This window comes from Coregonus clupeaformis, chromosome 26 (assembly GCF_020615455.1).
Source record: "Coregonus clupeaformis isolate EN_2021a chromosome 26, ASM2061545v1, whole genome shotgun sequence".
Lineage (NCBI taxonomy): Eukaryota > Metazoa > Chordata > Actinopteri > Salmoniformes > Salmonidae > Coregonus > Coregonus clupeaformis.
In genome coordinates, this window is record NC_059217.1 from 13,281,431 (window position 1) to 13,308,467 (window position 27,037).

At 44.1% G+C, this 27,037-nt stretch overlaps 1 protein-coding gene across 3 annotated transcripts in view; it reads left to right on the forward strand.

The window, feature by feature from the left end:
- The first annotated feature begins 2,776 nt into the window (after positions 1 to 2,776).
- The window catches only part of LOC121540397 (WW domain-containing transcription regulator protein 1), an 87,948-nt gene continuing 63,687 nt past the window's right edge, over positions 2,777 to 27,037 (forward strand). For all 3 annotated transcript variants that reach the window (XM_041849241.1, XM_041849242.1, XM_041849243.1), the window contains exon 1: positions 2,777 to 3,508. In XM_041849241.1, coding sequence (XP_041705175.1) covers positions 3,105 to 3,508 — 404 coding nt within the window. In that variant the 5' untranslated portion in view covers positions 2,777 to 3,104. The remainder of the gene's footprint in view (positions 3,509 to 27,037) is intronic.

The window sequence follows — 27,037 nt, forward strand, 5'->3', positions numbered from 1 at the left end:
CAAAGCTGTCATCAAGGCAAAGGGTGGCTACTTTGAAGAATCTCAAATATAAAATATATTTTGATTTGTTTAACACTTTTTTTGGTTACTACATGATTCCATATGTGTTATTTCATAGTTTTGATGTCTTCATTCTATAATGTAGAAAATAGTAAAAAATTAAGAAAAACCCTGGAATGAGTAGGTGTGTCCAAACCTTTGACTGGTAGTGTATATGTGTGCATTCGGAAAGTATTCAGACCCCTTGACTTTTTCCACATTATGTTACGTTACAGCCTTATTCTAAAATTGATTAAATAAAAATAAAAATGTCATCAATCTGCACACAATATCCCATAATGACAAAGCGAAAACAGGTTTTTAGAAATTGTATTTACATAAATATTCAGATCCTTTGCTATGAGACAAAATTGGGGGAGAAGGACCTTGGTCAGGGAGGTGACCAAGAACCTGACAGAGCTCCAGAGTTCCTCTGTGGAGATGTGAGAACCTTCCAATAGGACAACCATCTCTGCAGCACGCCACCAATCAGGCCTTTATGGTAGAGTGGCCAGATGGAAGCCACTCCACAGTAAAAGGCACATGACAGCCCGCTTGGAGTTTGCCAAAAGGCACCTAAAGGACTCTGACCATGAGAAACAAGATTCTCTGGTCTGATGAAACCAAGATTGAACTCTTTGGCCTGAATGCCAAGCGTCACGTCTGGAGGAAACCTGGCCCCATCCCTACGGTGAAGCATGGTGGTGGCAGCATCATGCTGTGGGGATGTTTTTCAGTGGCAGGGACTGGGAGACCAGTCAGGATCGAGGGAAAGAGGAATGGAGCAAATTACAGAGAGATCCTTGATGAAAACCTGCTCCAGAGTGCTCAGGACCTCAGACTGGGTCCAAGGTTCGCCTTCCAAAAAGACAAATACCCTAAACACACAGCCAAGACAATGCAGGAGTGGCTTCTGAACAAGTCTCTGAACCTACTTGAGTGGCCCAGCCAGAGCCCAAACTTGAACCCGATCGAACATCTCTGGAGAGACCTGAAAATAGCTGTGCAGCGACGCTCCCCATCCAACCTGACAGAGCTTGAGAGGATCTGAAGAGAAGAATGGGAGAAACTCCCCTAATACAGGTGTACGAAGCTTGTAGTGTCATACCCAAGAAGTCTCAAGGTTGTACTCGCTGCCAAAGGTGCTTCAACAAAGTACTGAGTAAAGGCTCTGAATACATATGTAAATGTCATATTTCAGTTTTTGTTCTTAATACATTTGCTAAACAATTTGAAAACCTGTTTTTGCTTTGTCATTATGGGGTATTGTGTCTAGATTGATGAGGGGAAGAAACAATTGAATCCATTTTAGAATAAGGCTATAAAGTAACAAAATGTGGAAAAAGTCAAGGGGTCTGAATACTTTTCGAATGCACTGTATATAGTTGAACATAACATCCTGCAAATCACCAGCAGAGGGCGACGATTTTGAATCCATTTTCACATTCACTGTTGGTAATTCTTACAAATTGGATCATAACTTTAAAAGTAGCAGAGATCCCACTCTGGAACTTTGATATGCTCATAGAGTATATTATGTTAAACAATATATTTAAAAATGTGCCTATTTTTTCCCCCTAAATGTTTATTTTCTATATTCATAAATGAATGTAAAACTGTTTTGTTTTTTAATCAAAATACTACTCGCAGTACAGAGCAAGCGGTAAAGCTTCATATGACACCAATGTTTGCTTTGTAGCACCTATAGTTGAAGCACTATGGAGTCTTAAAGGAGGCCTGGGTAAGGACAAAATGTAATATTATTAAATTATTAAATTAAATTATTTCTCATATATGTTTTTAGATACAAATGTCAAATATATGTCAACAATCCTTCCGCCAAAAGACTATTCTATGGTTTAAATTGAGTGAAATTCCCCAAAATCATGGTCTTTTTTTTTGTCTGGGTTTCGTGAGGAATCACTCATTAGCTGATATTTTAGAATAGAAAAAAACATTGGATAAAATCCACCATGAGTAGTCTACCATATGTTGACATAGTAAAGAAATGATAGCAAGCACAGTGTTTTTGTCATTTTATCTGATGTAGGTCACTGGACACACTATACACAATTGGCCTCTGTGTTGATTAAGTGGGATTGAAAATGCACTATGGAGGAAAAAGTAGGGTAGCCTACATCTGACAGGCATGGGCGCAGCCTATCTTTCATGATGGAATATATGGGCAAATTAATGAGAAACCTACTTCGAACAGAACACTGCATAGTTTGTTTACTTGGGCCAAATTGCAAAGAAAAATGTATTTCAATCAAAACATCTAAGAAGGAGCACCAACCTCACAAGTTTCAAGTTATTATTCAACAGATGGGTAATTTTCCCGGGTGTTGTGTGACAAAATGAGTTACATTCAAAAGGATTTCACTTGTCCAATGGACAGATAGGCTCTGTGGACAGTTTTACACTAATTTGAACTATTCTGAACATTGTTATAGTTCATAGTCTCTAGGCCTATAGAGCAGAACGCAGGACCATCCCCAAATGATCTCCAAATGTAACGGAATGAAGCAGCCGTGATTTATTACAAAAACAAACTCTCAACAACTCTATTCCGCAACTTTGTGGCGTTGAGTTGTAACTATTTCAACATTTGCATAATTGTTACACCCGCCATCAATAGTTTCAGTCATTTGAGAGATTGTTTTGTAATCACGAAACTGTACTAAACCCCTCAAGCGCCGGGGCATATGAATAATTCATGAGCGACTGCTGACACAGGCGTCGTAAAAAAGTTGAGTTTACAAACTTTGGGACGGGAGTGAAGTTCGGACAGCAGCAACAAGATCTATCGAACTGGCCGAGGCAAAGAGAAAGTACATTTCTTATTACTTCTCTAATGTAGGGACAGATTTGTGTTTTTAATCTAACTCTTCCAGAATTGTTTTAAGGCGAGTTTGACGGCAGCAAGGTGATAACTATTTTTGTCCACACAGAGGAGGGTTCATGAAAGTTTCCAGAGAGCTCAACGTTTGATTTCTCTCTTCGCCTCGTAACTTTTTCGTTTTTATATTTGCTGTATTGCGTTGTAATTTTTCCACTAAGCCAAAATGAGCAACCCACTGCAGCCAATGCCAGGACAACAAGTTATCCATGTCGCGCAGGACTCTGATACGGATCTCGAGGCGCTTTTTAATTCGGTTATGAACCCGAAACCCAGTTCATGGAGGAAAAAAATGTTACCCGAGTCTTTTTTCAAGGAGCCAGATTCTGGATCTCACTCCCGACAGTCGAGTACTGATTCGGGCAGCCACCCGCCCAGGCTCACCGTACAACATGTACGGTCACATTCCTCGCCCGCGTCCTTACAGCTTGGATTGGGAGCCAATCCAACTCCAAGCCCAGTACATCACTCGCACATCCGGCACCAGTCTTTCGATGTTGCCGAAGAGTTGCCCCTGCCCCCTGGATGGGAGATGGCCTACACGTCAACTGGACAGAAGTACTTTCTCAAGTAAGGTTTTTTATTCTACAGAAAACACACAAATGTAAATGTCCCCAGTCCTTTCAAAAAAACAAAACACCAGGTTCAGTCAGTGCAAGCCTCACTTCAGATAACATTGGTTCATCTCAAATGATGGGTTTAAATGGGTTGTGGAAAGTCTGTAATTTGAGTGTAAATCCCAACAACAATAGCTTTGGATAACTGTGCTGAACGAGTGGCCCCTTTGAGCGCTGTGCTGCCAGTTTGACTGAGTACACTGTTTTTGTGTCTTTGTTTGGCGCTGACCGCTAGAACCCAATAATGGCACCCCTTATGCCGCGTTCAAAACAACTGGGAACTCGGAAATCTCCCACTTACGATTTCAGTGCGTTCAAAACAACTGGGAACTCCGTCATCCAACTCGGAATTCCAACTCGGGAACTCGGGCTTCTTTCTAGAGGTTCGACTTTCCGATCTGAAAATCACCGACGTCATGATTTGATGTCGTATTTTTCCGAGTTCCCAATTGTTTTGAACGCGGCATTGTTCACACAAGTCGAACCCAATACGTAACGGCGTGTAGCCTCAAGTCATTTGCGTGAGCCCTAGCCTACCTGTATGTGCTTGCAGTGAACACTGTCAACATTTTCACGCAGGCTGCATGCTTTTGTTTTAAGTACATTAATCTCATTCCCAGAATGATTCAGTGTTTTGTGCTAGGCCTATATAATAACATAAAAGAGCACTTGGCTCTAGTACACTCACTGGAAAGTGTATCCATTCATTATTGAAGTATCTCCTTGTGCAATGTGATCACAGACCACCTCTAGTGTGTTGTGCAACAGCAGTGAAGTTGTCTTTGGTTTCGTTCTCTGAGCCTCAGCCGGTTAAACCACAATGGCTCTATCTTGTGTTTCTAATCCTCACCGACGCCCAGGGATAAATCCAATTTTATTTGTCACATGCGCCAAATACAACAAGTGTAGACTTGACCGTAAAATGCTTACTTATCATCTCTTTCCCAACAATGCAAAGTTAAAAAGTAAGAAATTAGCGTAGAAATAAAGGAAATGGTAACACAATAAAATAACAAGAATATATACAGTGGCTTGCGAAAGTATTCACCCCCATTGGCATTTTTCCTATTTTGTTGCCTTACAACCTGGAATTAAAATGGATTTTTTGGGGGGGTTTGTATCGTTTGATTTACACAACATGCCTACCACTTTGAAGATGCAAAATATTTTTTTTTGTGAAACAAACAAGAAATAAGACAAAAAAACAGAACTTGAGCGTGCATAACTATTCACCCCCCCCCCAAAGTCAATACTTTGTAGAGCCACCTTTTGCAGCAATTACAGCTGCAAGTCTCTTGGGGTATGTCTCTATAAGCTTAGCACATCTAGCCACTGGGATTTTTGCCCATTCTTCAAGGCAAAACTGCTCCAGCTCCTTCAAGTTGGATGGGTTCCGCTGGTGTACAGCAATCTTTAAGTCATACCACAGATTCTCAATTGGATTGAGGTCTGGGCTTTGACTAGGCCATTAGAAGACATTTAAATGTTTCCCCTTAAACCACTCGAGTGTTGCTTTAGCAGTATACTTAGGGTCATTGTCCTGCTGGAAGGTGAACCTCCGTCCCAGTCTCAAATCTCTGGAAGACGTAAACAGGTTTCCCTCAAGAATTTCCCTGTATTTAGCACCATCAATCATTCCTTCAATTCTGACCAGTTTCCCAGTACCTGCCGATGGAAAAACATCCCCACAGCATGATGCTGCCACCACCATGCTTCACTGTGGGGATGGTGTTCTCGGGGTGATGAGAGGTATTGGGTTTGCGCCAGACATAGCGTTTTCCTTGATGGCCAAAAAGCTCAATTTTAGTCTCATCTGAAAAGAGCACCCTCTTCCATATGTTTGTGAAGTTTCCCATATGCCTTTTGGCAAACATCAAACGTGTTTGCTTATTTTTTTTCTTTAAGCAATGGCTTTTTTCTGGCCACTCTTCCGTAAAGCCCAGCTCTGTGGCATGTACGGCTTAAAGTGGTCCTATAGACAGATGCTCCAATCTCCGCAGTGGAGCTTTGCAGCTCCTTCAGGGTTATCTTTGGTCTCTTTGTTGTCTCTCGGATTAATGCCCTCCTTTCCTGGGCCTTGAGTTTTGGTGGGTGGCCCTCTCTTGGCAGGTTTGTTGTGGTGCCATATTCTTTCCATTTTTTAAATAATGGATTTAATGGTGCTCCGTGGGATGTTAAAAGTTTTATTTTATTTTTATAACCCAACCTTGATCTGTACTTCTCCACAACTTTGTCCCTGTCCTGTTTGGAGAGCTCCTTGGTCTTCATGGTGCCTCTTGCTTGGTGGTGGCCCTTGCTTAGTGGTGTTGCAGACTCTGGGGCCTTTCAGAACAGGTGTATATATATATATATATATATATATATATATACATACTGAGATCATGTGACACTTAGATTGCACACAGGTGGACTTTATTTAACAAATTATGTGACTTCTGAAGGTAATTGGTTAAACCAGATCTTATTTAGGGGCTTCATAGCAAAGGGGGTGAATACATATGCATGCACCATTTTTCTGTTATTTATTTTGTATACTTTTTTTAAACAAGTTATTTTTTTCATTTCACTTCACCAATTTGAACTATTTTGTTTATATCGATTACATGAAATCCAAATAAAAATCCATTTTAAATTACAGGTTGTAATGCAACAAAATAGGAAAAACGCCAAGGGGGATGAATACTTTTGCAAGGCACTGTACAAGGAGTACCGGTACCGAGTCAATGTGCAGGAGTACGAGTTAGATGATGTAATTGAGGAAATATGTCCATGTAGGTAGGGGTAAAAGTGACTTGGCAATCAGGATAGATAATAAACACAGTAGCAGCACCGTGTGTGAAAGTATGTATGTGTGTGTGTGTGTTTGTGTGTGGCATCAATATGCGTGTGTGTGTGTGTGTGTGTGTGTGTGTGTGTGTGAGCAAGCGTATGTAGCCTATGTGTGTGTTGGAGTGTCAGTGTATATATGTGAGTTTGTGGGTATAGTCCAGTGAGTGTGCTTAGAGCTGGGTTAAGGGGGTCAATGCAAATGGTCAGGGTAGCCATTTGATTAACTGTTCAGTCTCATGGCTTGGGGATAAATGCTGTTCAGGAGCATTTTGGTCCCAGACTTGGCGCTCCGATACCACTTGCCATGCGGTAGCAGAGAGAACAGTCTATGACTTGGGTGTCTGGAGTCTTTGACAATTTTTAGGGCCTTCCTCTGACACCGCCTGGTATAGAGATCCTGGATGGCAGGGAGCTCGGCCATAGTGATGTACTGGGCCCTTTGTAGCACCTTACGTTCCGATGCCAAGAAGTTGCCATACCAAGAGGTGATGCAGCCAGTCAAGATGCTCTCAATGGTGCAGCTGTATAACTTTTTGAGGATCTGAGGGCCCATACCAAATATTTTCAGCCTCCTGAGGGGGAAGAGGCATTTTCGTGCCCTCTTCTCAACTGTGTTGATGTGTTTGGACCATGACTGGTACTTAGTGATGTGGACACAAAGGAACTTGAAGCTCTCGACCCGCCCCGCTACAGCTGTCGATGTGAATGGGGGCGTGCGCGATCCTCCGTTTCCTGTAGTCCATGATCACCTCCTTTGTCTTGCTGACGTTGAGGTTGTTGTCCTGGCACCACACTGCCAGGTCTATGACCTCCTCCCTATAGACTGTCTCATCGTCGTCAGTGATCAGGCCTACCGCCGTCATGTTGTCTGCAAACTTAATGGTGGTGTTGGAGTCGTGCACTTCCACGCAGACGTGGGTGAACAGGGAGTACAGGAAGGGACTAGGCACGCACCACTGAGGGGCCCCCGTGTGTAGTTGCCTACCCTCACCATCTGGGGGCGGCCCATAAGTGTCTGGGATGATGATGTTGATGTGAGCCATGACAAGCATTTCATGGCTACAGTTGTGTTCCTAGCTCCAACAGTGCAGTAGTATCTAACAATTCACAACAATACACACATCTCAAAGTAAAATAATGGAATTAAGAAATATGTAAATATTAGGACAGGTTGGCGTTCTTGGGCACAGGGATTATGGTGGTCTGCTTGAAACATGAAGGCATTACAGACTGGGTCAGGGTGAGGTTGAAAATGTCAGTGAAGACACTTGCCAGCTGGTCAGCGCATGCTCTGAGTATGTGTCCTGGTAATCCGTCTGTGCCTGCGGCCTTGTGAATGTTAACCTGTTTAAAGGTCTTACTCAAATCCGCTATGGAGAGTGTGATCACGCAGTCGTCCGGAACAGCTGGTGCTCTCATCATGGTTCAGTTTAGCTAGCCTCGAAATGAGTATAGAAGGCATTTAGCTCATCTGGTAGGCTCGCGTCACTGGGCAACTTGCGGCTGGGTTTCCCTTTGTAATCCGTGATAGTATGCAAGGCCTATCACATCCTACGAGCATCAGAGCCGGTGTAGTAGGATTCAATCTTAGTCCTGTATTGACACTTTGCCTGTTTGATGGTTCGTCTGAGGGCGTAGCCGGATTTCTTATAAATGTCCGGATTAGTGTCCCGCTCCTTGAAAGCAGCAGCTATAGCCTTTAGCTCAGTGTGGATGTTGCCTGTAATTCATGGCTTCTGGTTGGGATATGTACATACGGTCACTGTGGGGATGACATCGTAGATGCACCAATTAATGACTGATGTGGTAAATTCCTCAATGCCATCAGATGAATCCCGGAACATATTCCAGTCTGTGCTAACGAACCAGTCCTGTAGCTTAGCATATGCTTCATCGGACCACTTCAGTATTGAGCACGCAACTGCTACTTCCTGTTTGAGTTTATGCTTGTAAGCAGGAATCAGAAGGATATAGTTATGGTCAGATTTGCCAAATGGAGGGCGAGGGAGAGCTTTGTTTGCGTCTCTGTGTGTGGAATAAAGGTGATGTAGATTTTTTTCGCCTCTAGTTGTACAGGTGACATGCTGGTAGAAATGAGGTAAGACTGATTTGGGCCTGGTCTGGGATGAGCAGTATGTCATTCGCTTCCAACTCATTGAAGTAGAAATCCTCATCCAAATTGAGGTTAGTGATAGCTGTTCTGATGTCCAGAAGCTCTTTTCGGTCATAGGAAATGATGGCAGAAACATTATGTACAAAAAGAGATCAGCTAAAAAAAACATCACAATTGGTCAGGGGCCCGTAAAACAGCTGCTATTCCCTCCAGCGCCATCTTTTCAGAATAAGTGACCTTTCACCTCTCACTTTAGCACATGCCCAAGGTGTACTGAAAGGAAATGTGTGTGTGTGTGTTTGACAATATCAATGTGTCAATCAATGAAGAGGCTCCATTTTGTCACCTGTTTCAAACACACACACACACCTGTGATCCCAGTTCACTTTGATAAGAAAGGGATTACCTCTGAAAAAGAAAAATGACAAACTAAATAAAAAGTGATTACCTTATCAGTGCAGTGCCTTCCTCTGCTGGCTCATATCTCTCCTGCTGGAGACAGTCAGTCTCAATGCAAATGAGTGTTGTGACTCTTGACTCTGTGGAACAAGACGACCAGGCAGACCCATTCTTCCCTGCCCCAGGGGTCACCGTGGCTAACTGAATCTAGGCAGAGGTTAGGGCTTGTGTGTGTGGTAGGGGTCAGCTCAGCAGGGTGTCCTCTATAGGGGCAGTAATTTATAGAAGGTGTGAGAACACACCCTGGTCTCCACAAAGCCTCAGGGCAGCAGAGGCCTCTCTGCTAAAACATACACTCAATTCATACACCTCTTTTTTTTACACACTTACCTAGATCTGTTCCCTGATTACTCCATTTAACACAGTACCAACAGCCCATCAAGACATTAGCCCGATGCTCATTGTCTCCAAGAGTAATCCGTATCAGTTTAACATTAGCTTAAATGCCAGTTGACCAGGTGAAACAATGAATAACAATGCAGAGGGGGTGTTTTTCCCCAGGAAACAGGCAGGCTGAAATGTAAACACATAGTGTGAGATAATGAGAGAAGCAGAGGGACATGGCTGGTCTGTACTGCCTGGCTCTATGGCTGGCTGGCTGCATGCTGACCCTCAGGAGAACTAGCCACGTCAGGAGAACAACCACAGAACAGAAAGAACACTGATCAGTAGGTCTGGCTGTTCATTAGCTAGATAACTTTCCACAGAAAAAGGAGAGGAGATGGGAGGGGGTTTGCTGTACTTGCATGTGACGATTTTGTAATGGGAGAAAAACAGAGAGGGGAGGAGAGATTGAGAGAGATGGGAAAGAGCGAGAGGGGGTGGACAAGTAGGAAGGAGAGAACAAGAGAGAAATAGAAGGGTGTGAGAATGGAGAGAGGAAGGAGAACAAGTGGGAGTGAGAGGCAGGGAAAGAGTTTGAGGGGAGGGATGGAAAGACGGAGCGGCTGAGGCTGTTTTTTGGGAGCTCTCTTGTTGGCCCCTGTAGAGAGGAGGAAAGGAGAGGGAGGGAACGACTGCACTCTAACCCCAGGCTCCAGGAGGTGTCTCCTCTCCCTCTCCTCTCTCTGGTTCCCGGCCAGGGGTGAGAACATGCCTGCTCTTGCAGAGGTTTTCACAGTTGGTTCTGTCACCACCAACAAAGCTGGGAGCCCCGGCCTCACCGCACCATGCAATTAACCAGGCAGGAAAACAAAGTCTGCCTGCCCGGCCCGGAGCTGCTGGATCTTTTAGTTTCACTCTGAGCTCTTTGTTAAGGATTCCACTGCTGCTCCATCATGTCTCCTATCCTGTCTGCCTTTAAAACCCTTTGAGGCATGAGTTTTTTTCAAGACTTTTTTCTTTGTTCTATTGTAGAATTTTACTGTACATTTGAATGTCCCCAAAAAGGAGTCCTGACATTTTTTGGAGTCCTGTTGTAGCACCCGGTCATAGGTCAGACATGTAGAGCTGGGACGAAATTACTGACATCAACATTGCCTTCCTCTCACCGAAGCATTTTGCGTACGTCTGTAATTTTCTGTGATTATGCGACACAACGTTCCTGTAGATTTGACTAAAACCATTACAGTAATAGCTGATGCGTTATGTTGATTCCTGCTAAAAAAAGTATCTGCCTGTCCCTGTTTTGCTGCCAGCTGTTGTGTGAGCGAGCCACTCTCAATCCCTCTCCCCACTGTGCACATGGAGGAGGGAGAGATGCATTCAGAGAAGCACAAGCATATGTGACCCACAGTCTCTTTTTTAGTCTTATGTTCCAAAAAATTGTGTTTTTTTAATTGGATAGAAGTACAGACTTAGAGCTTCAAATTGGCACATCATACAATGTAGTTGGAGAAACACGGGGAAGTAATGCTGCTTTAAAAGTTGATAAATGTATAATCCCATTTACGAGAAAAAGGCATTTAAACATTTTGCTGTGATTTTCTCACTTTCTCATTAATCCTTGGGAAACATATTTAGAAAAGGGCTACTTTCACCAAATTTCCTAAATGGATTCTCTGAACAGTTACCCCATTAGGCAAACCATTTACAATATTACATTGCCTATTGTTGTATAATAAAGAGAACCTTTCACATTGAACAGCTACAGTGCTGTTCTTTGTCTACGGCCATTTAGCTATTTAGCTTCGTTCACACCTTCTAAAGCCTTAGACCCACCCATCTCTTAAATAATCCAAATTGGAACACATGCGAATGTGGCCATGTGCTAAAGCAGTGAGGTAGTGCTTAAAAAAAACAATAAAATACTTTATTGATTTCAAGTGCTAAAGGTAGTAGCCTATAATTAGGAAAAACTTAACACACAAACACAAAGGTTTTAGATAAAAACAATATCTAGGCCTATCTCATAAGATCCTTTACGTAACTTTGCTGCTGGTCATGTTATGATATGAACAAGGGAATCTAGCCTGAGAGCATATTTCTGTCCTACCCTTTAGGCATGTAATGTCCATGGCCTATTCATTGCAAAACTCCTTATCTTCTCAAAAATATATGTTTGCCGTGTCCAGTCTGGGAAACGCTTTCACATCTCTGGGAGGAAGGACGTCAACATTGCACAACAGCTGAAACCTGGTTACATCTGAGTGAAAGGCCACAACAACACCAGGGTCCAGACAATTAAAGCTGTAAAGGAGGAAAGCAGACAAAAATAGACAGGACATTAAAACCTTGCATACCAGCAATAACATTAATTGACCCCCAAGTCCATGCAATAAGCTCAAAGTACAAAGAAAAAATAGCAGAAGTGTTGCTTGTTCACTCTTGCTCATCTCCTTGTACTGGTGGCAGAGAGCAGGTTTATGCTGAAAGACAAATTCCAGAAAAAGTAATTAATGTCCTATAGCTTGCTATTGCCTATTGATTGCTACAGCTGACTGCTACAGCTGTACTAAAATGCCCTGTACACACCTGCTTCCAGCCCAACAATGGCAATGCAAACACAAGATAACGTTAACTAGCTAGATCTAGCAAACATTTAGCTTCATAATTACCAGCTGGCTAGATGTAAATGGTATTAATCTAGCTAGCCATCTAGTAGAGCATGCAAAAAAAAAGACCTTGAAATCTATAATCCAATAGCTAGTTAGCTATTTAGCTATCATTTCATTGTGGATAGCTAGCTAGCCAACTTAGCATGTGTCCCTATAACGTAACATGGGGTTTGTTTAGTTTGCCAATCGATTAGCATTCGCACCACAGTGGCCATCTGTAAACAATGGCTCGTTGCGGGATGAAGCAAGCTATAATGGTACCTGTATGCCACTTTCTAGCTAGCTAGCAATATAGCTAACAATGAAAACTACTTTTTGATACATTTGAGACAATAACGTAAGTCCATGTAGCTATCTTGGCATTTTAACTGTAGACTCTTACCGGTCTATGGATTATAATGATTCATGGCAGACTGAAACACTTTCAAAATAATCCTTCCCACTCGGCTTCAACCAGTCCAGACTGCTTTAGCCACAGAAGACAGAGCTGTGTCGATACCAGCAGCTGTATTCAGGACAACACTGGTATTGAAAGCTGTAGCTACACTTTGCATGTAGTCCATGATTAAAATATTAGTAAATCCAATGGATCTTTCAAATATCCGCGGTAGCAGAGAGCAGAATGTGCCATTTGACAGAGAAGCCTTGAGTGACAGAATGGACTCTCTTTCTCGTGAATGTCCCAACCCCCTCATTATCTCAACCAATCATGGCTGGGCAAGATTCTGTATTTTCTCAGTGTCTGAACAGCTTTGTGTTTTCACATTTTATTTATATTTACAGATTACAGACAAGTTTGTTATTAAAGCACATGAAAGTTCACATGTTCATTCAAGAAGGCATTTCTAAAAAGGAAAATGCGTTTTGTAGAAAAACCCATTTTTTGTTCAAATTCCTCTCCTGTAAAGTAGTGATGTGTGTCATACGCTCAGCTTTCTGTAACGGGTCACATATGACCTCAGCTTTCTGTAACGGGTCACATATGACCGTTGCTCAAAATGCAATTGTGGGAAAAATACAGTTTTCAAAGCATCTACTGTTCTAGTTACAAAGAGGAGAGTGTTTCCACCAAACGGACTTGCTGCGGATAAAAGTAAGTGCATAATGACAGTGCACACACAATGTACTATTTTCGCTCATGTACCGAACATCTAAAGTTCAATGTGTTTCTATTGCATTTTCAATAAAATAGCAAATGCTTCTACTCTGGTCTTTGCACGTGCGCTCTAGCCAACAGCTCGCAGATACAGTGGGCGTAAGCTGTGCGGGTAGGCTAGTCTACATGGATAAGAGCGAGAATATCTTTATTTGTCAAATGGCAGTCAAGCATCAATCATCCTGTCACCAGAATAAGACCCTCAATATTTATTGGAAAGGAGCATCAAGATCACTGTGCACTTTCACCACCCTGTGAAGTTCATCTGTAGCTTAATAAACTGCATTGCTTCCCGAGTCAGAGGACCACACAGCATATCATCGCGTGACTCCAAGTGTACTTTGATATGATGGTTATTAGATCAAGATTTGCGCATAGACGTTTCCACCACCATTTCTCGCTTAATTAATTTTACAGACACAAAAAGATCTCACCATGTCAAACAAACAAATTATCGGTCTATAGGCTATGCATCAAAGTACCCTATTTTGCATTGGTAAATATAATCTCAGCGACTGTTCAAACAACAAACCAAACAACATTGTAGCCTTATTAGAATTTAGAAGTAATAACAACGTGATTCTGGGCTATTTTGTAAGGGTAAACTGCTGCTAGCCGTGTTCTTTTTTTTCCCTCTTCTTTTTCTACTTGACAAAGAATGATGACATTCTATTTGATAGCAATATAATAACTCACTGTAAAGTGTTACTGGTCTATGTGATAGGGAATGAAGGTGAGAGGGATAGAAAGAGTGATAGAGAGAGTGATAATAGAGAGGGGGAGATCTGCGTGTGTGGCTTTGACTTCCCTGGACTGGAGGAGGTAGGTGATTGATGCTGAGGCAGAGGAGCAGAGAGGTCAATTTAGTGTTTAGCTAACCAATGTCTTGCTCTCTGCTGGGTTGAGTTAGTGTTGGGGTTGGGACTGAGATCTGGACAGTCTGCCCTGATACATTGAGGCAGAGGTGAAAGTCATGACACCGGAGAGAGTGGAGGAGACAAGCAAAACGTCATCTTGAATTCTACTGCTTGGAGCCCTTTATGGATCCCAACATGTCTGCTATCTAGTTTACGCCATGGCTCTATGCCTAGTGTAGTGCTTTCATCTGCGCTGCAGACTCAAAGCTGTGTGTGTGTCTCATACACAATGCTGTCTCTCAGACTGCATGCCAGGGTGTCTGCTTTACTTGGAAAGCCCAAGATTCCTCAACGTATGGATGTTCTTTTGTAACAAAAATCTGTCAATAAAGGTAGTCTGTAATTAAGCATGAGTTTGATGTTAGATGGCGGTCACATTGTCTTCAAAGTGCTTCAAACAGACGCACATGAATCAGCCATAAATCTGTAAGTTGAATTCTGTGTAGCTGAAATTCGATGGCAGTTTTTATATGTAATGCATAACGAACGTCAGCCATCTTGGTTGTGATTGTTTTCATTTGTAGAATCTGACCTATCACAGACCAGCCGTATCTATGTCCTGGTCTTCTCAAGGTTCCGACTGAAGTTCTTACCAGACGTGTGGCCCACACAGGCCCAATCGAGCCAACGCTTGAGTTAGACTAACCGTGGCCCGGTTTCCCGATAGCAATGGAACTTAGGCTTACGGGTGTTTTAACGATGCATCTTTTCTATATCGGCCGAAGATATAACATGCGTTTCCCAAAACACCACGCAGAGAGAACGGTCGCGAAGTGCGTCATGGTGGCATGTGTCGATACTGATGGGATCGAAAGAAAGGCAACGCTGCTCTCGGGTCAGCTTTCTCCATTCAAACCTTTCCTTAACATTATAATTATTTCACAATACTGACGACAGATCAGCTCGTAAAGAGATACTACCACCTACGGCTGCAAATATTGAGGCTGCTTATTATAATGCTTACCCAATAAAAATACACTAAATCACAGATTTGGCACATCACTGCACATGTTAGGCTACACATCATTAAATATATTGAGCAAAATACAGACCGTAGCCTACGAGTAGCAAAATGGAACTAAATTGATTGAACATTAAATGTATTTCAATAGGATTGAAATAGGCCTATAGCCTACTATTTATATTTTCATGCAGTCATCTTGGTTTTCATTTGAAGCATCTTTTTAAACATCGCTTGTTTGTATCAATTGCAAAGACATTGGCAACTTTGTAATTTTAGTAAAAATTGTCCTGAAGTTATCGGCGGTCACATATATATGTGATTTTATGTGTAGTGGAGATCTTCTGTTTACAAAGTGATGCGGGAGGGCAAAAAATAATCTAACGACGCACTTAGCTGTTGTACAAGTGGTCTGAGGCGGGCGTTAGATTATGAGCGTTTTCAAGTGCGAAAAATTATAACGATGGTTTTGGGAAACAGCTCAGAGATTTAACGATGCTCCTATGAAGGTTCTAACGATGAACTTAGCCTTAAGATGCTTTTTGGGAAAGCGGGACCAGCACATTGAAAGTTTTACTTTTATCATCTGATCAGTATTTGATAAATGTTATAGTAGCTACTTTAAGATTAAGATGTTTGGGAAATGTTTTTGAACAGCTTGTTTGATCCACGGGGTCTTTGAAAAGGCCAGCTATTTGCCCATTGAGTACCAGGTGCAAACCACAAACATGCCTGGATGGCCCTTGAACAGTGTATTGCCAACTTGAAAGCATCCAGTGCTTTAATCATTTCATGTTAGTGGCTCAGTTGGGACAAAAGGCTGATTTAATCTCTGGGTCCTCACAGCACAGAGGGATGTGATTACCACTTACTACAGTGCTACCATGGCAGGCTTGGATAAAACAATCTGTTTGAAGCCCTCTTTGATATCAAACCAGTAGGGGAATGTGGGGGGAGGGGGGTGATCTGATAGCGTCACTTGAGCCTGAACCTTGCTTTCTGTTATAGCGGCCCTAGATCCCAGGGGGTGGGGGTGTAATCATGGCCGGCCTGTCCCCTGGGTGTTTATGCTGAGAGTAGGGTAGGCCTAACGGTCGGTCTGCTGAGAGCAGAGTTTGTATGCTTGCACACCACTCCGGCTCTCCAAGTCCTTTCCAATTGCTCCGCTGAAAATACGCTCCTTGCGGCCTCCCGAGTGGATCGCATCGCAGTGCTAGAGGCGTCACTACAGACCCGGGTTCGTTCCCGGGCTGTGTCGCAGCCGGCCGCGACCGGGAGACCCATGAGGCGGTGCACAATTGGCCCAGCATCGTCCAGGTTAGGGGAGGGTTTGGCTGGCCAGGATGTCCTTGTCCCATCGTGCTCTAGCGACTCCTTGTGGGGGCCGGGCACATGCACGCTGACTTCGGTCGCCAGTTGTATGGCGTTTCCTCCGAGACATTGGTGCGGCTGGCTTCCGGGTTAAGTGAGCAATGTGTCAAGAAGCAGTGCGGCTTGGCTTGTTTCGGAGGATGCATGGCTCTCGACCTTCGCCTCTCCCGAGTCCATACGGGAGTTGCAGCAAAGGGACAAGACTGTAACTACCAATTGGGGAGAAAAAGGGGTAAAAAGTACAAAAAACGTAATAATACGTATACATTTTTTCTGCTCCTCGCTCACAGGAAAAAAAACTCCAGCTCAAAATTCACTCCATTAAAATCACCATTTAACCAACACCCATCTATTTTTGTGTGTACCTGGACATACCATTTGGCTTTGAAGTATTGAAACCAAACCATATGATTTGATGAAAAGTATTTTAATAAACAACATGAAAAGGTGACTGTAAGAATCGCTCATCATCTCAAATAGGCTACATGTCGTATTACACAGCATATAAACACTCTAAATAGGTCAGGAGACAGACAGGTGGCCTAAGAAGGAAGGAACGAAAATGAATTTTTTAGGCTATTTATTATTCTTAATATTCTTTTTTATTTTTTTCAATTATTTCAAGGTTATAGCCTACAAATAAATAAATTGTGAAGCATTTGCGAGTGCGACACTAGGCAGGTAGGAACATTAAGCGCCCAGCATTTAAACTACATTTCGTTGTATTAAATCATTATAGTCTATAAATTGCGCTTATAGGCTGTGACTTACTTAGAATTAAATAAAAATGAAATGAAAAATGCCTTCTTAAGCTCTGTCTACAGTGCCTTTTGAATTCACTTTTAGAAACACTGGTTTGGCCAGAGTCTGTGGCCTCAGGCTCATGCGATGGTGTCTGGAGAGCAGGCCAGCAGCAGAGAATATCCTCTCCGTGCTTGAAGAGCCACTAGGGACGCCTTTTGGGCCACTTTTTGCCAGGCTGGGCAGGGATGCAGAGTTTTTTGTTGTTGTTTTTCTATAGGTAGGCCTAAAGGTTTTTAGGCAAAATAACCCTATCAAAAAGGGAAAGCTCCTTGAACGAGGTGTATATAATATAACGAAAATGAACAAAACTTTGAAGAGATCAGATAGTTTGTTTTATAAATACTTTACCACAATGTGAGTCGTTTATTTTCGTTCTATTATCTATGGGCCGGGCAGTGAGCGCTACTGGAGCGAAATTGGAGCGGGCGAGAAGGCCGACGCTCCAGCCTTTGGGGAAACTCGCTCCGCGCTCCAGTCAAATTGGGCACACTCCGCTCCAGCTCCGCTCCGGTCCGCTCACATACTCTGGCTAAGAGTAGGGTAGGCCTAACAGTCGGTCGGTCAAGCTGGGTTAGGGCTCTCCCAGGACTGTCCTGGGAGGATTTATAGGTCTATATGGGAAGGTGGTATTTCTGTTCTATTCTGCACCTGTAAGATGGACTGGTGGCTAAGCGCCAGGTGGATTGTGGTGGTGGTGGGGCTCTACCAGGAAGGTAGGGTGGGGGAGTGGAAGTGGCTGAAAATAGCACCATACCACCAATCAAATGTTGGTAAAAAGTCTGTGACTGGTTATTGTTTTGATCAAGGGCACAGCTACATCTTAAGGGCACGACCGAGGTCAGAGCAGAGTCACAGATATTCTCAGAAAACTGTCCTCCATGTTGGCACAACGTGTTCCATGACAATAACATTCTAATTTGGATTCTTCCTAGAGAGTGTCATTATTCTGGAACGTTTGGTGCCAGCCGTTCTATGGCTTAGGCCAAAGCACTCTTGACCAATGGCAGAAGAAGAATGACCAATAGTGTGGCAACAGTTGACACTAGTAGGACCCAAACTTAGGCAGCCAGGTAGAGTTCAGTTGATTTGAGTGTCTTTGATTTTCTGCCGCCTGTTCCATCCCAACCACCAGTGTTTTTGTTTACCACCCTGGAGGTCAGAGTTTCACTGGGTCACCTAGCTGTTACATGTGCCGGGCACAGGCAGCCAATCGGTTGTCTCTCTGGTCACTGCTTGAACAGTTGTAGGGCCCTATAGAATTACGGAATCCAGACATTGAAATGGAATTCAACAACATATATTTTTTAATTGAATTTATTAGAAAATGCATTAATTTGCTCAATTTAATCATAAGACATGAACAAAATGCACCAGTGATTTGTATTTTCCAGCAACTTTCTGAAAAGGCACAGGAATGCCCCTGCGTGCGTGCGTGCCCTTTGTGTAGCCGTTAATGATGATGGCTTTTCCAAAAACCTTCTCAATTAAATGTTAACTACAAAGTAGGCAGAAAATCATGAGTGGTCTCTTGATGTGGTTTAAGCATTTTTCATTTTTTTATTTTTTATTAAAGTGTGATTTTGTTTTTTAGAGCGAACCTGACAGAACGGGGAAAAACTAAACAGAATTTCGGGAAAAACAAAATGGAATCAGGCAAAAAATAAAACAGATTTTATTGGGCCATACTGTTTTTGGGGGAAAATGGAAAAGCCTCCATCCTCCTCCTCCTTCCTCTTGGTCCGCCTCTTCCTCTCATAGACTCGGCTAGAAGTAAAGGCCCAAAATCAGGGGACACGAGTCTCCCTCTCCCACCCATTCTTTCTCTATCTGCTGCCTCAGACACTGCTCTAGGCCAAAGGAAAGAGGGGGAATGGTTAGGGAGTCATACACAGGGAAAGTGAGGGAGTAGAAATTCTAAACCCACAAGGGGCATGATAAAAAAAACTGTACTGCTGCAAAGAAACAGCCCTGTCTGCAACACAGACCCAGAGGCTTCAGATGTGTCTATCTGGAACAGCTAATCAGTCAGTCAGCCAATCAGTCCGCCAGGCAGTGAAGCAGCTAGCCAATCAAGCAGGCAGACAGGCTGAATACCTCTGCCTCTCCTTTCTAGACAGGCAGACTCTGAGATCAGCTCTGTATGGGCCTGGGCAGTGCGGCCATGCTGGATCCACTTTCTGTCCTAATATGTTAGTTGGAAGAGCATGAAGACATGCTTGTTTGGCCGGCTGGGCATCCGGGCCACTCTCCTCTCCTGCTGATGGGGGCTAAAACAGGACAAGAGGGGCTTTGTAGAGCAAGAGAGCTGCACAGCTCCAGGGCCTTGCGTGCCTCGCAGATTTAAATGGTATGAAAGCAATTAAAGTTGAAGGAAATGTCATGTGGGCTGAATTTAAAACCAATGGAGTTTGTGGCCCGAGTCTGTTTCTCTCTCTGGCCTTGAATAGGAGCAGGGCTGGCAGAGGTTAGTGAGTTGGAGTGGTCTGAGCTTGGGGCTAGATGAAAATCCTCCACAGCTCCATGGCTCTCGGTTTTAAAGGGACAGGAGCGGCTTGGGTTAGCTCAGCTGGATAACAAAATGGCCGCTTTGAAGTAGCCCAATAACACAGAGCAGAGCGGAGAGTAAGGCAGTTGTTTAGCTTGTCCTCGATATTGAGTCCTAACAAGAGGAGGCATACAGACTAAGTGAACATATGTTTCGTTGCTGCAGTTTAACTGGTGGTTTGAAGTGTTAGCCAAGAGTAAGGCGCTCAAGATGTTAGCTAAAACTATTCACGAGAAGATTACTTTCACATGTACTTTTTTTACCCACTGGATTGTAATACTTCTATTAGAATGTGTGCGTTTGTGTGTCAGTGGAGAGGAGGAGCGCCACAGAGACAAAGTGGTCTTTGGACGATAGTAATGAAGTTAGCCACAACAGAGAGAAAGAAGGAGAAATTAGAAAGCGAGGTGTTGAGGCGAATGGGGTCTGCCAGCACTCAGTTGTGTGTCTGTGTATATATGAATGTACTATAATCTATAGTCTACTGTCTCGTTGTAGCTCCATTTCGGTCTCCTCCACACAACAGCTGAGGGCACAGCTCTCTCTCCTGTGCCGCCCCCGTCCAGCCCTCACCCGGCCCCCAGCCCCGTTCCCCAACACACAGTATGAAAAATGAATGAAAATGTATGCACTCGCTACTTTAAGTCGCTACTTTAGCGTCTGCTAAATGACTAAAATGTAATATTCAATCCATAGAAACAGCCCTGTTGTTTATGGGCCAAGAGCCGGAGACCGAGCCTGCCAGGACGTGTGCGTGTGTGCGAGATACCTGACCTTCCCTGGCCTCCCTAAAGGACACATCCTCTGGAGGCCAGGCGTCATGCTGTATGTGGGGCGACGGAGGGGCAGACTCCCTCCTTGTTTACCCTGGTTGTGTTGCCACTTTCTTTAGTCACATCAGTTTACTGCCCTAAACAATGCTCCTTTTGAGTTGTGGCGTTGAGTTGATCATAACTTAAAATAGATCTATTTTTGCACATCACAAGATGTATTTATATGTACTGAGATTCAGCGGTGATTAAATTACTGTACACTGAGAAAATAAAAACACATCTGTGTTTGTTGGCAAACTAAAATACACAAATAATATTTGTGATGCTGAGAGAGTTCCGGAAAGTTCTACACTAGTGTTCTGTGTGTGATATGTATGTTGTGCTGTCCTGGCAGTGAGTTCTGAGCACAGCAGCAGTGTATGTGTTTTTTATGGTGTTTAAATAAAGAAGCAGGTCCCTGTCACTGTCAGGGCATACGCGCGTGTGTGTGACCTTGACCAGGAGGCCTCTTATGGGAAGTCAGCTGTAACCCTCACCAGACACACACTCCTGCTCTGCATCCACCGTGTGGTCTTCAAAGACACCATGTCCTCTGCATTTCATCCATGTAGTTGTTCATTGTTTTTTAAAACTTTTTCCCCTCTCTCGTTCGCTCTCGTTCTGTCTCTCTCGCTCCCTTTCCATTCCAACACGTACAGTATGTTGTCTTTGGCCTGTCTTTGTTGCATAACAAGCCTTTATTTGTTCTTGTTGGTGTATTTCTCCCTTTTACAGTGATGGAAGGAAATCAAGAGCTAGTGCCAGGGTTTTCCACATGACGATGGAGATGGGCTGTTTTTGATGGCAAAGTGGTATTTTCCATAGACTACCTCACACCCCTTCCAATAAGCAGTTGAAAGAGATGGTGCGGTCCACAGGATATGGAGCTGGTCATTTCCTATTGTTTTGGAGGGAGAGAGAATGGCTGCAGGGGACTCATAAGGCTCTCTCTCTGGGCTCTGACAGATGAAGTAAAAACAATAAACATGACTCACTCACTTCAAAGGCACGCACAGCAGGAGAAGAAATGGACAAAAACTCCCTGACACACTTACTTCACAAAAACAACGAAATGATTGCCTCTTTCCACGTGACTTCCTGTCTGACTGGACAGATGGCTGTCGAGGCCGAATGGCAGCCGTAGTGTCTTACAACTGAACAACCATTTTCCTAGCCTGACTATCCATCCACATCGCTCTGGTCTAACGCCACGCCCACTAGCATTTCTTCTCCGCGATGAAGGTATAGAGCAATCAATACAGCAGCGGAATTAAATTCACGATGAGACGTCAGGCAACCATTTTCTCCCAAAATGATGACAATGTTTTAGTTAAGATAGGTGGTTAAATGGGTTAAATTGATTCAACTTCATTTGTCTGTTTATAACTTGTTTAACTTGGTATACACGGTTTGTGAGCCGACGATTTACATTGTATACTCTGTGCCTGTCTTCTTTTGCAATCCAAAGAGAGAGAGGGCGGTAGATCGAGTGAGAGGAGTAGTTAGAGAGAAAGAAAGAGTATACCTCTGAGTGCGAAGAGCCAGAGAATAGCTAGTTATGGGAAGGAGCCTTGACGGCTCTGAGATGTATATTAAATCAGCCTAATTATCCTGAAAAAAAAATATGCATTCCTCAGGACTTCAAAATGGCTGACTATGACATTGACAAAAACAACCCGATAGCACAGTGTTTGTTGTCAAAATGTCTGCCGTAGAAATGTCCCCCTCTAAGGCTACTTAAGGATAGTGATGTATGTTCTTTCACTAAAGAAACAAACTGTGTTTTCTGTGTAAGACAGAGTGAGAGAGCTGTAGGGTCACTGACCGCAGTCTCTCAGAACGAGAGTGTCTGTATCTGGGTTGAGCTTGGACAAGTTATTCTACACATGCACTCACTTTCTCACTCTCTCACTAACTTCTCTCTCTCTCACTCCTCTCGCTCTCTCTCGCTCCCTCTCTCGCTCTTTCTCTCACTCCTCTCTCTCTCTCTCTCTCCTCTCTCTCTCTCCTCTCTCTCTCTCTCACTTCTCTCTCACTCCTCTCTCTCTCTCTCACTCCTCTCTCACTACTCTCTCTCTCTCACTCCTTTCTCACTCCTCTCACTCTCTCTCTTCTCTCACTCCTCTCTCTCTTCTCTCTCTCGCTCCCTCTCCCTCTTCTCTCTCTCGCTCCCTCTCACTCTCTCTCACTCCTCTCACTCTCTCTCTCACTCCCCTCCCTCTCTCTCTCTCTCTCTCACTCTCTCTCTTACTCCACTCTCTCTCTCTCTCTCTCTCTCTCTCACTCCTCTCTCTCTCTCACTCCTCTCTCTCTCTCACTTTCTCCTCACTCACTCTCTCTCTCTCTCTCTCTCTCTCTCTCTCTCACTCTCTCTCTTACTCCCTCTCTCTCTCTCTCTCTCTCTTCTCCTCTCTCTCTCTCTCTCTCTCTCTCTCTCTCTCTGTCTCTCTCTGTCTCTCTCTCTCTGTCTCTCTCTCTCTGTGTCTCTCTCTCTCTCTCTGTCTCTGTCTCTCTCTCTCTCTCTCTCTCTCTCTCTCTCTCTCTCTCTCTCTCTCTCTCTCTCTCTCTCTCTCTCTCTCTCTCTCTCTCTCTCTCTCTCTCTCTCTCTCTAACCCAACTCACTCAGTCCCCTAGGACCCCCTCCCCCCTCTCTAGCCAATTTTTCCCCACTTTCTCTCACTCCCTCTCTCTCGCCCTCTCTCCACTGCAGCCTGTTTATGGCCCCAGGAATGTGAGCAGTAGCTATGCTGGTGTATTGTTCCCCAGGCAGAGCATAGGCTTTAACAGCCCTCTCTGCGCCTCTATTCCATACCACTGGCATTTCATTCACCAGTTACCAGGCCCAGACTACTACACTGCTACTACATACCACAGCATTGTACTGGCAGCTCATTGGACTGGTGCGGTGGTGAGGATGGGGAGTTTGTATTGGCACGAGGTAGTCGCCCTAATTCACTGGGGTGTCATGTGTTTCAAGTTTTATTTGCCACGTGCGCATGATACAACAGGTGTAAAACAGTACAGTTACATTCTTACCTTGATAGCTCATTCCCAACAATGCAGTGATGATGATGATAGAAATTAAAAATAGAAACCGCATTAGAACTACGATGTGAATTAGAAACACAAGTATATACAGGTCATAGTTCATGCAAGTATATACAGGTCAGTGCCAGTACATTATTCAATGTGCAGGGGTACTGGAGTGGTTGAGGTGGGTTTATACATAAAAAATGACTGGTAGTAGGATATACATGTAAATAGGGCTGGAAAGTGACTGGTAGCAGGAATATATAAATACTTATGGTAATATACTAATGATAATATGTGACCGACCGGCTCGATTCGGTCTTATGTAGAAACATTTGAAATTGTGTTTTTTACATTGGATAAAAGTAGAGACTCAGAGCTAGAAAATGGTATATCATACACTACACTACAGTTGAGGAACAATGGGAAAGTAATTCTGCTTTGAAAGTTGATAAACTTGTAACCTCACTTTTGAGATAAAGGCTAGTTTATACTACGGTTGTGTTCGTACATTTAATTTGGAGTGCCAGAGTGTGCTCTGGGCAGTCGTAAACTCAGAGCGTTGTCAGATTGTCCGTTTGTAAATTCAGAGCATTTTGCTCTTGGAGCGTTCAGTCATATGGACACCGAGGAACTTGAGGCGTCGGGGGCAACCGTGAGAGTTATTGAAAATACTTTTAAAAGAGGGTCGTTTTCAGAAGATTGTCAGGGACTTCGCTGTCTTGACTTTAGGGGGAAGTTTGTTCCACCGTTGGGGTGCCAGCACAGAGAAGAGCTTTGACTGGGCTGAGCGGGAGCTGCCCTCCCGTAGGGGTGGGAAGGCCAAGAGACCAGAGGTGGCGGAACGGAGTGCTTGGGTTGGGATGTACAGTTTGAGCATAGCCTGAAGGTAAGCAGGGGCAGTTCCCCTTGCTGCTCCGTAGGCAATCACCAGGGTGTTGAATATGATGCGAGCTTCGACTGGAAGCCAGTGGAGTGTGCGGAGGGGCGGGGTGACATGGGAGAACTTAGGAAGGTTGAACACCAGGCGCACTGTGGCATTCTGGATAAGTTGCAGGGATTTGATGGCAGAAGCGGGGAGCCCAGCCAACAGAGTTGCAGTAGTCTAGACGGGAGATGACAAATGCCTGGATTAGGACCTGCGCCGCTTCCTGTGTAAGGAAAGGTCATACTCTATGGATGTTGTAGAGCATGAATCTGCAGGAGCGAGTCACTGCTTTGATGTTTGCAGAGAACGACAGTGTTGTCTAGGGTCATGCCATGGTTCTTTGCACTCTGGCAGGGGTGCAAATAACCTCCTGGGATGGCGGGGGGCCTCGTGCAAGGCTCTGTGTTGTTTTTGTCGAAACATGCATAAAATGCATTGAGTTAATCTGGTAGAGAGGCATCGTTGGAGACATCATGGCTATACCTTTGTAATCTGTAATGGACTATAGCCCCTGCCACATGCGTCAAGTGGCGGAGCCGGTGCAATAGGATTCCACATTGTTCCTATATTTTCATTTTTACCTGTTTGATGGCTCTGCGGAGGTCGTAGCGGGACTTCTTATATGCGTTTGTGTCCTCAGATCCTCGGGGTTGGCTGCGATTAGCTCTGTCCTTTAGTTTAGTGCATACCTCTGTGTTAATCCGGGGCTTTTGGTTGGGAAAGCAGCGAACCTTCACTGTGGGGACAATGTCGGCGATGCATTTCCTGATGAAGCCAGAGACTGAGGTGATTAGCTCATCGACGCTATCGACGGAGTTCCGAAACAACATATTCCAGTCAGTGCTCGCAAAGCAGTCCTGCAACATGGCCTCCGATTCGGAGGACCATTTCTCTATGGAGCACATCACGGGTACTTCTTGTTTGAGCAGGAAGCAGGAGTATAGAGACATTATCTGATTTGCAGAGGGGGGGATGAGGGAGGGCCTTGTATGCTTGCTTGTGGGTTGATTAACAGTGGTCTAGGACTTTATTGCCCCTAGTGGTGAAGGAGATGTGTTAATAGAAGTTGGGCATCATGTGTCTTAGTGACGCGGAATTGAAATTGCAGGCAACAAGAAAAGCAGGTTCATGGTGCATGGTTTCCTGCTTGTTTATAACCTCGTACAGTTCATTAAGTGCCAGCTTGTTGTTGTCCTGAGGTGAAATATATACAGCAGTCACGATAACAGATGAAAACTCTCTTGGGAGCTAGAAGGGTCATAATTTGACCATCGGGTATTCCAAGAAGGGTGAACAATAGGTTGAGACTTCCACTGCACTAGAGTCTGCACACTAGAGTCTGTTGTTGATGAAGAGACATCCCCCTCCCCCTCTGGATTTCCCTGAATCCAATCAACGTGTCTGCTTGGAGAATGGAGTATCCACCGAGTTGGATAGTCATGGATTTCAGATACCCACCATGTTTCAGAAAAACAGATAATATTGCAGTTACGAGAGTCCCGTTGATAGCAAATCGGAGGTCATCAATCTTATTATCAAGTGACTGTACATTGGCCAATAGAATGGAGGGGAGTGGTGGCCGGTTTTCCCTTCGCCTTAGTCTCAACAGGACGCCCGGTCTCTTGCCTCTTTTTTGCCAGTGTTTCCTCTTGGATAGCCCGAAGATTGGATTAGAGGTAAATAAAGAGCCCAGGGCGGATGAGTCAGTCGAAGTTAAAGCCGTAATTGAGGTTAGTCACTGCCGATCTGATGTTCAAAAGTTTTTGTTGATTATAAGAAATGAGAGCGGATACACTTTGTAAAGTTAAACGCCAAAATAATCACAAAATAGCAAAGTTGGGTAGGACCTTTCAAAACAGCAGCCATACAGTACGGCATCATCTTGATGCGTTGTGCAATCATTGGCCCGTTTGGGCCACTTGATGGGGGCCAAGCAAAGCATGAGCTAATGCCCATTGTCCCTTGGAACGACTTGATGGAATCACAGAGACACAGCGGCTTCTGGAGAGCAATTTGCTGCATGTCTGATCTCAGTCAAGCAGAATGAATTCCGCTGCATTCTACTCTGTGACAGACTGGAGTTGTGAATGGCGCTGCTCACTCACTCAGGGGGGCGGTGGTGGTGGCGGCCCAAATAGAGGGTGGCTGACACCCCCACCCCGCTATCTGACCACTGCCCCAGAGAGAGGGAATGAGGGAGGGAAGACTAATGGAATTTCATAAACATCTGAAATTATGCCAGCTAAGGATAAGCCTTGTGTTGGACCTTGTGGATTTTCACACCACATATAGTATTTCATATATCCGAACCAAGGCTGTCCATTCTGATGCCAATACTACCAGACAGTTGGATGTTCTATTCCGGTCCAGTGCTGCTGCTTTATCAATATTGTTTGTGAGAGGTAACCTCCCTACAGTGAATAAATGCATTAAATCAATCTATAGACATTGATGAATTATATTTGTTTTGCTGTACCTCATGATGTAATGCTGGCAGTACCAGTAGCCTTCTGATGCTATCAGTGTCCTTCACACCCATAATGACGGAGGCCTACTGTTAC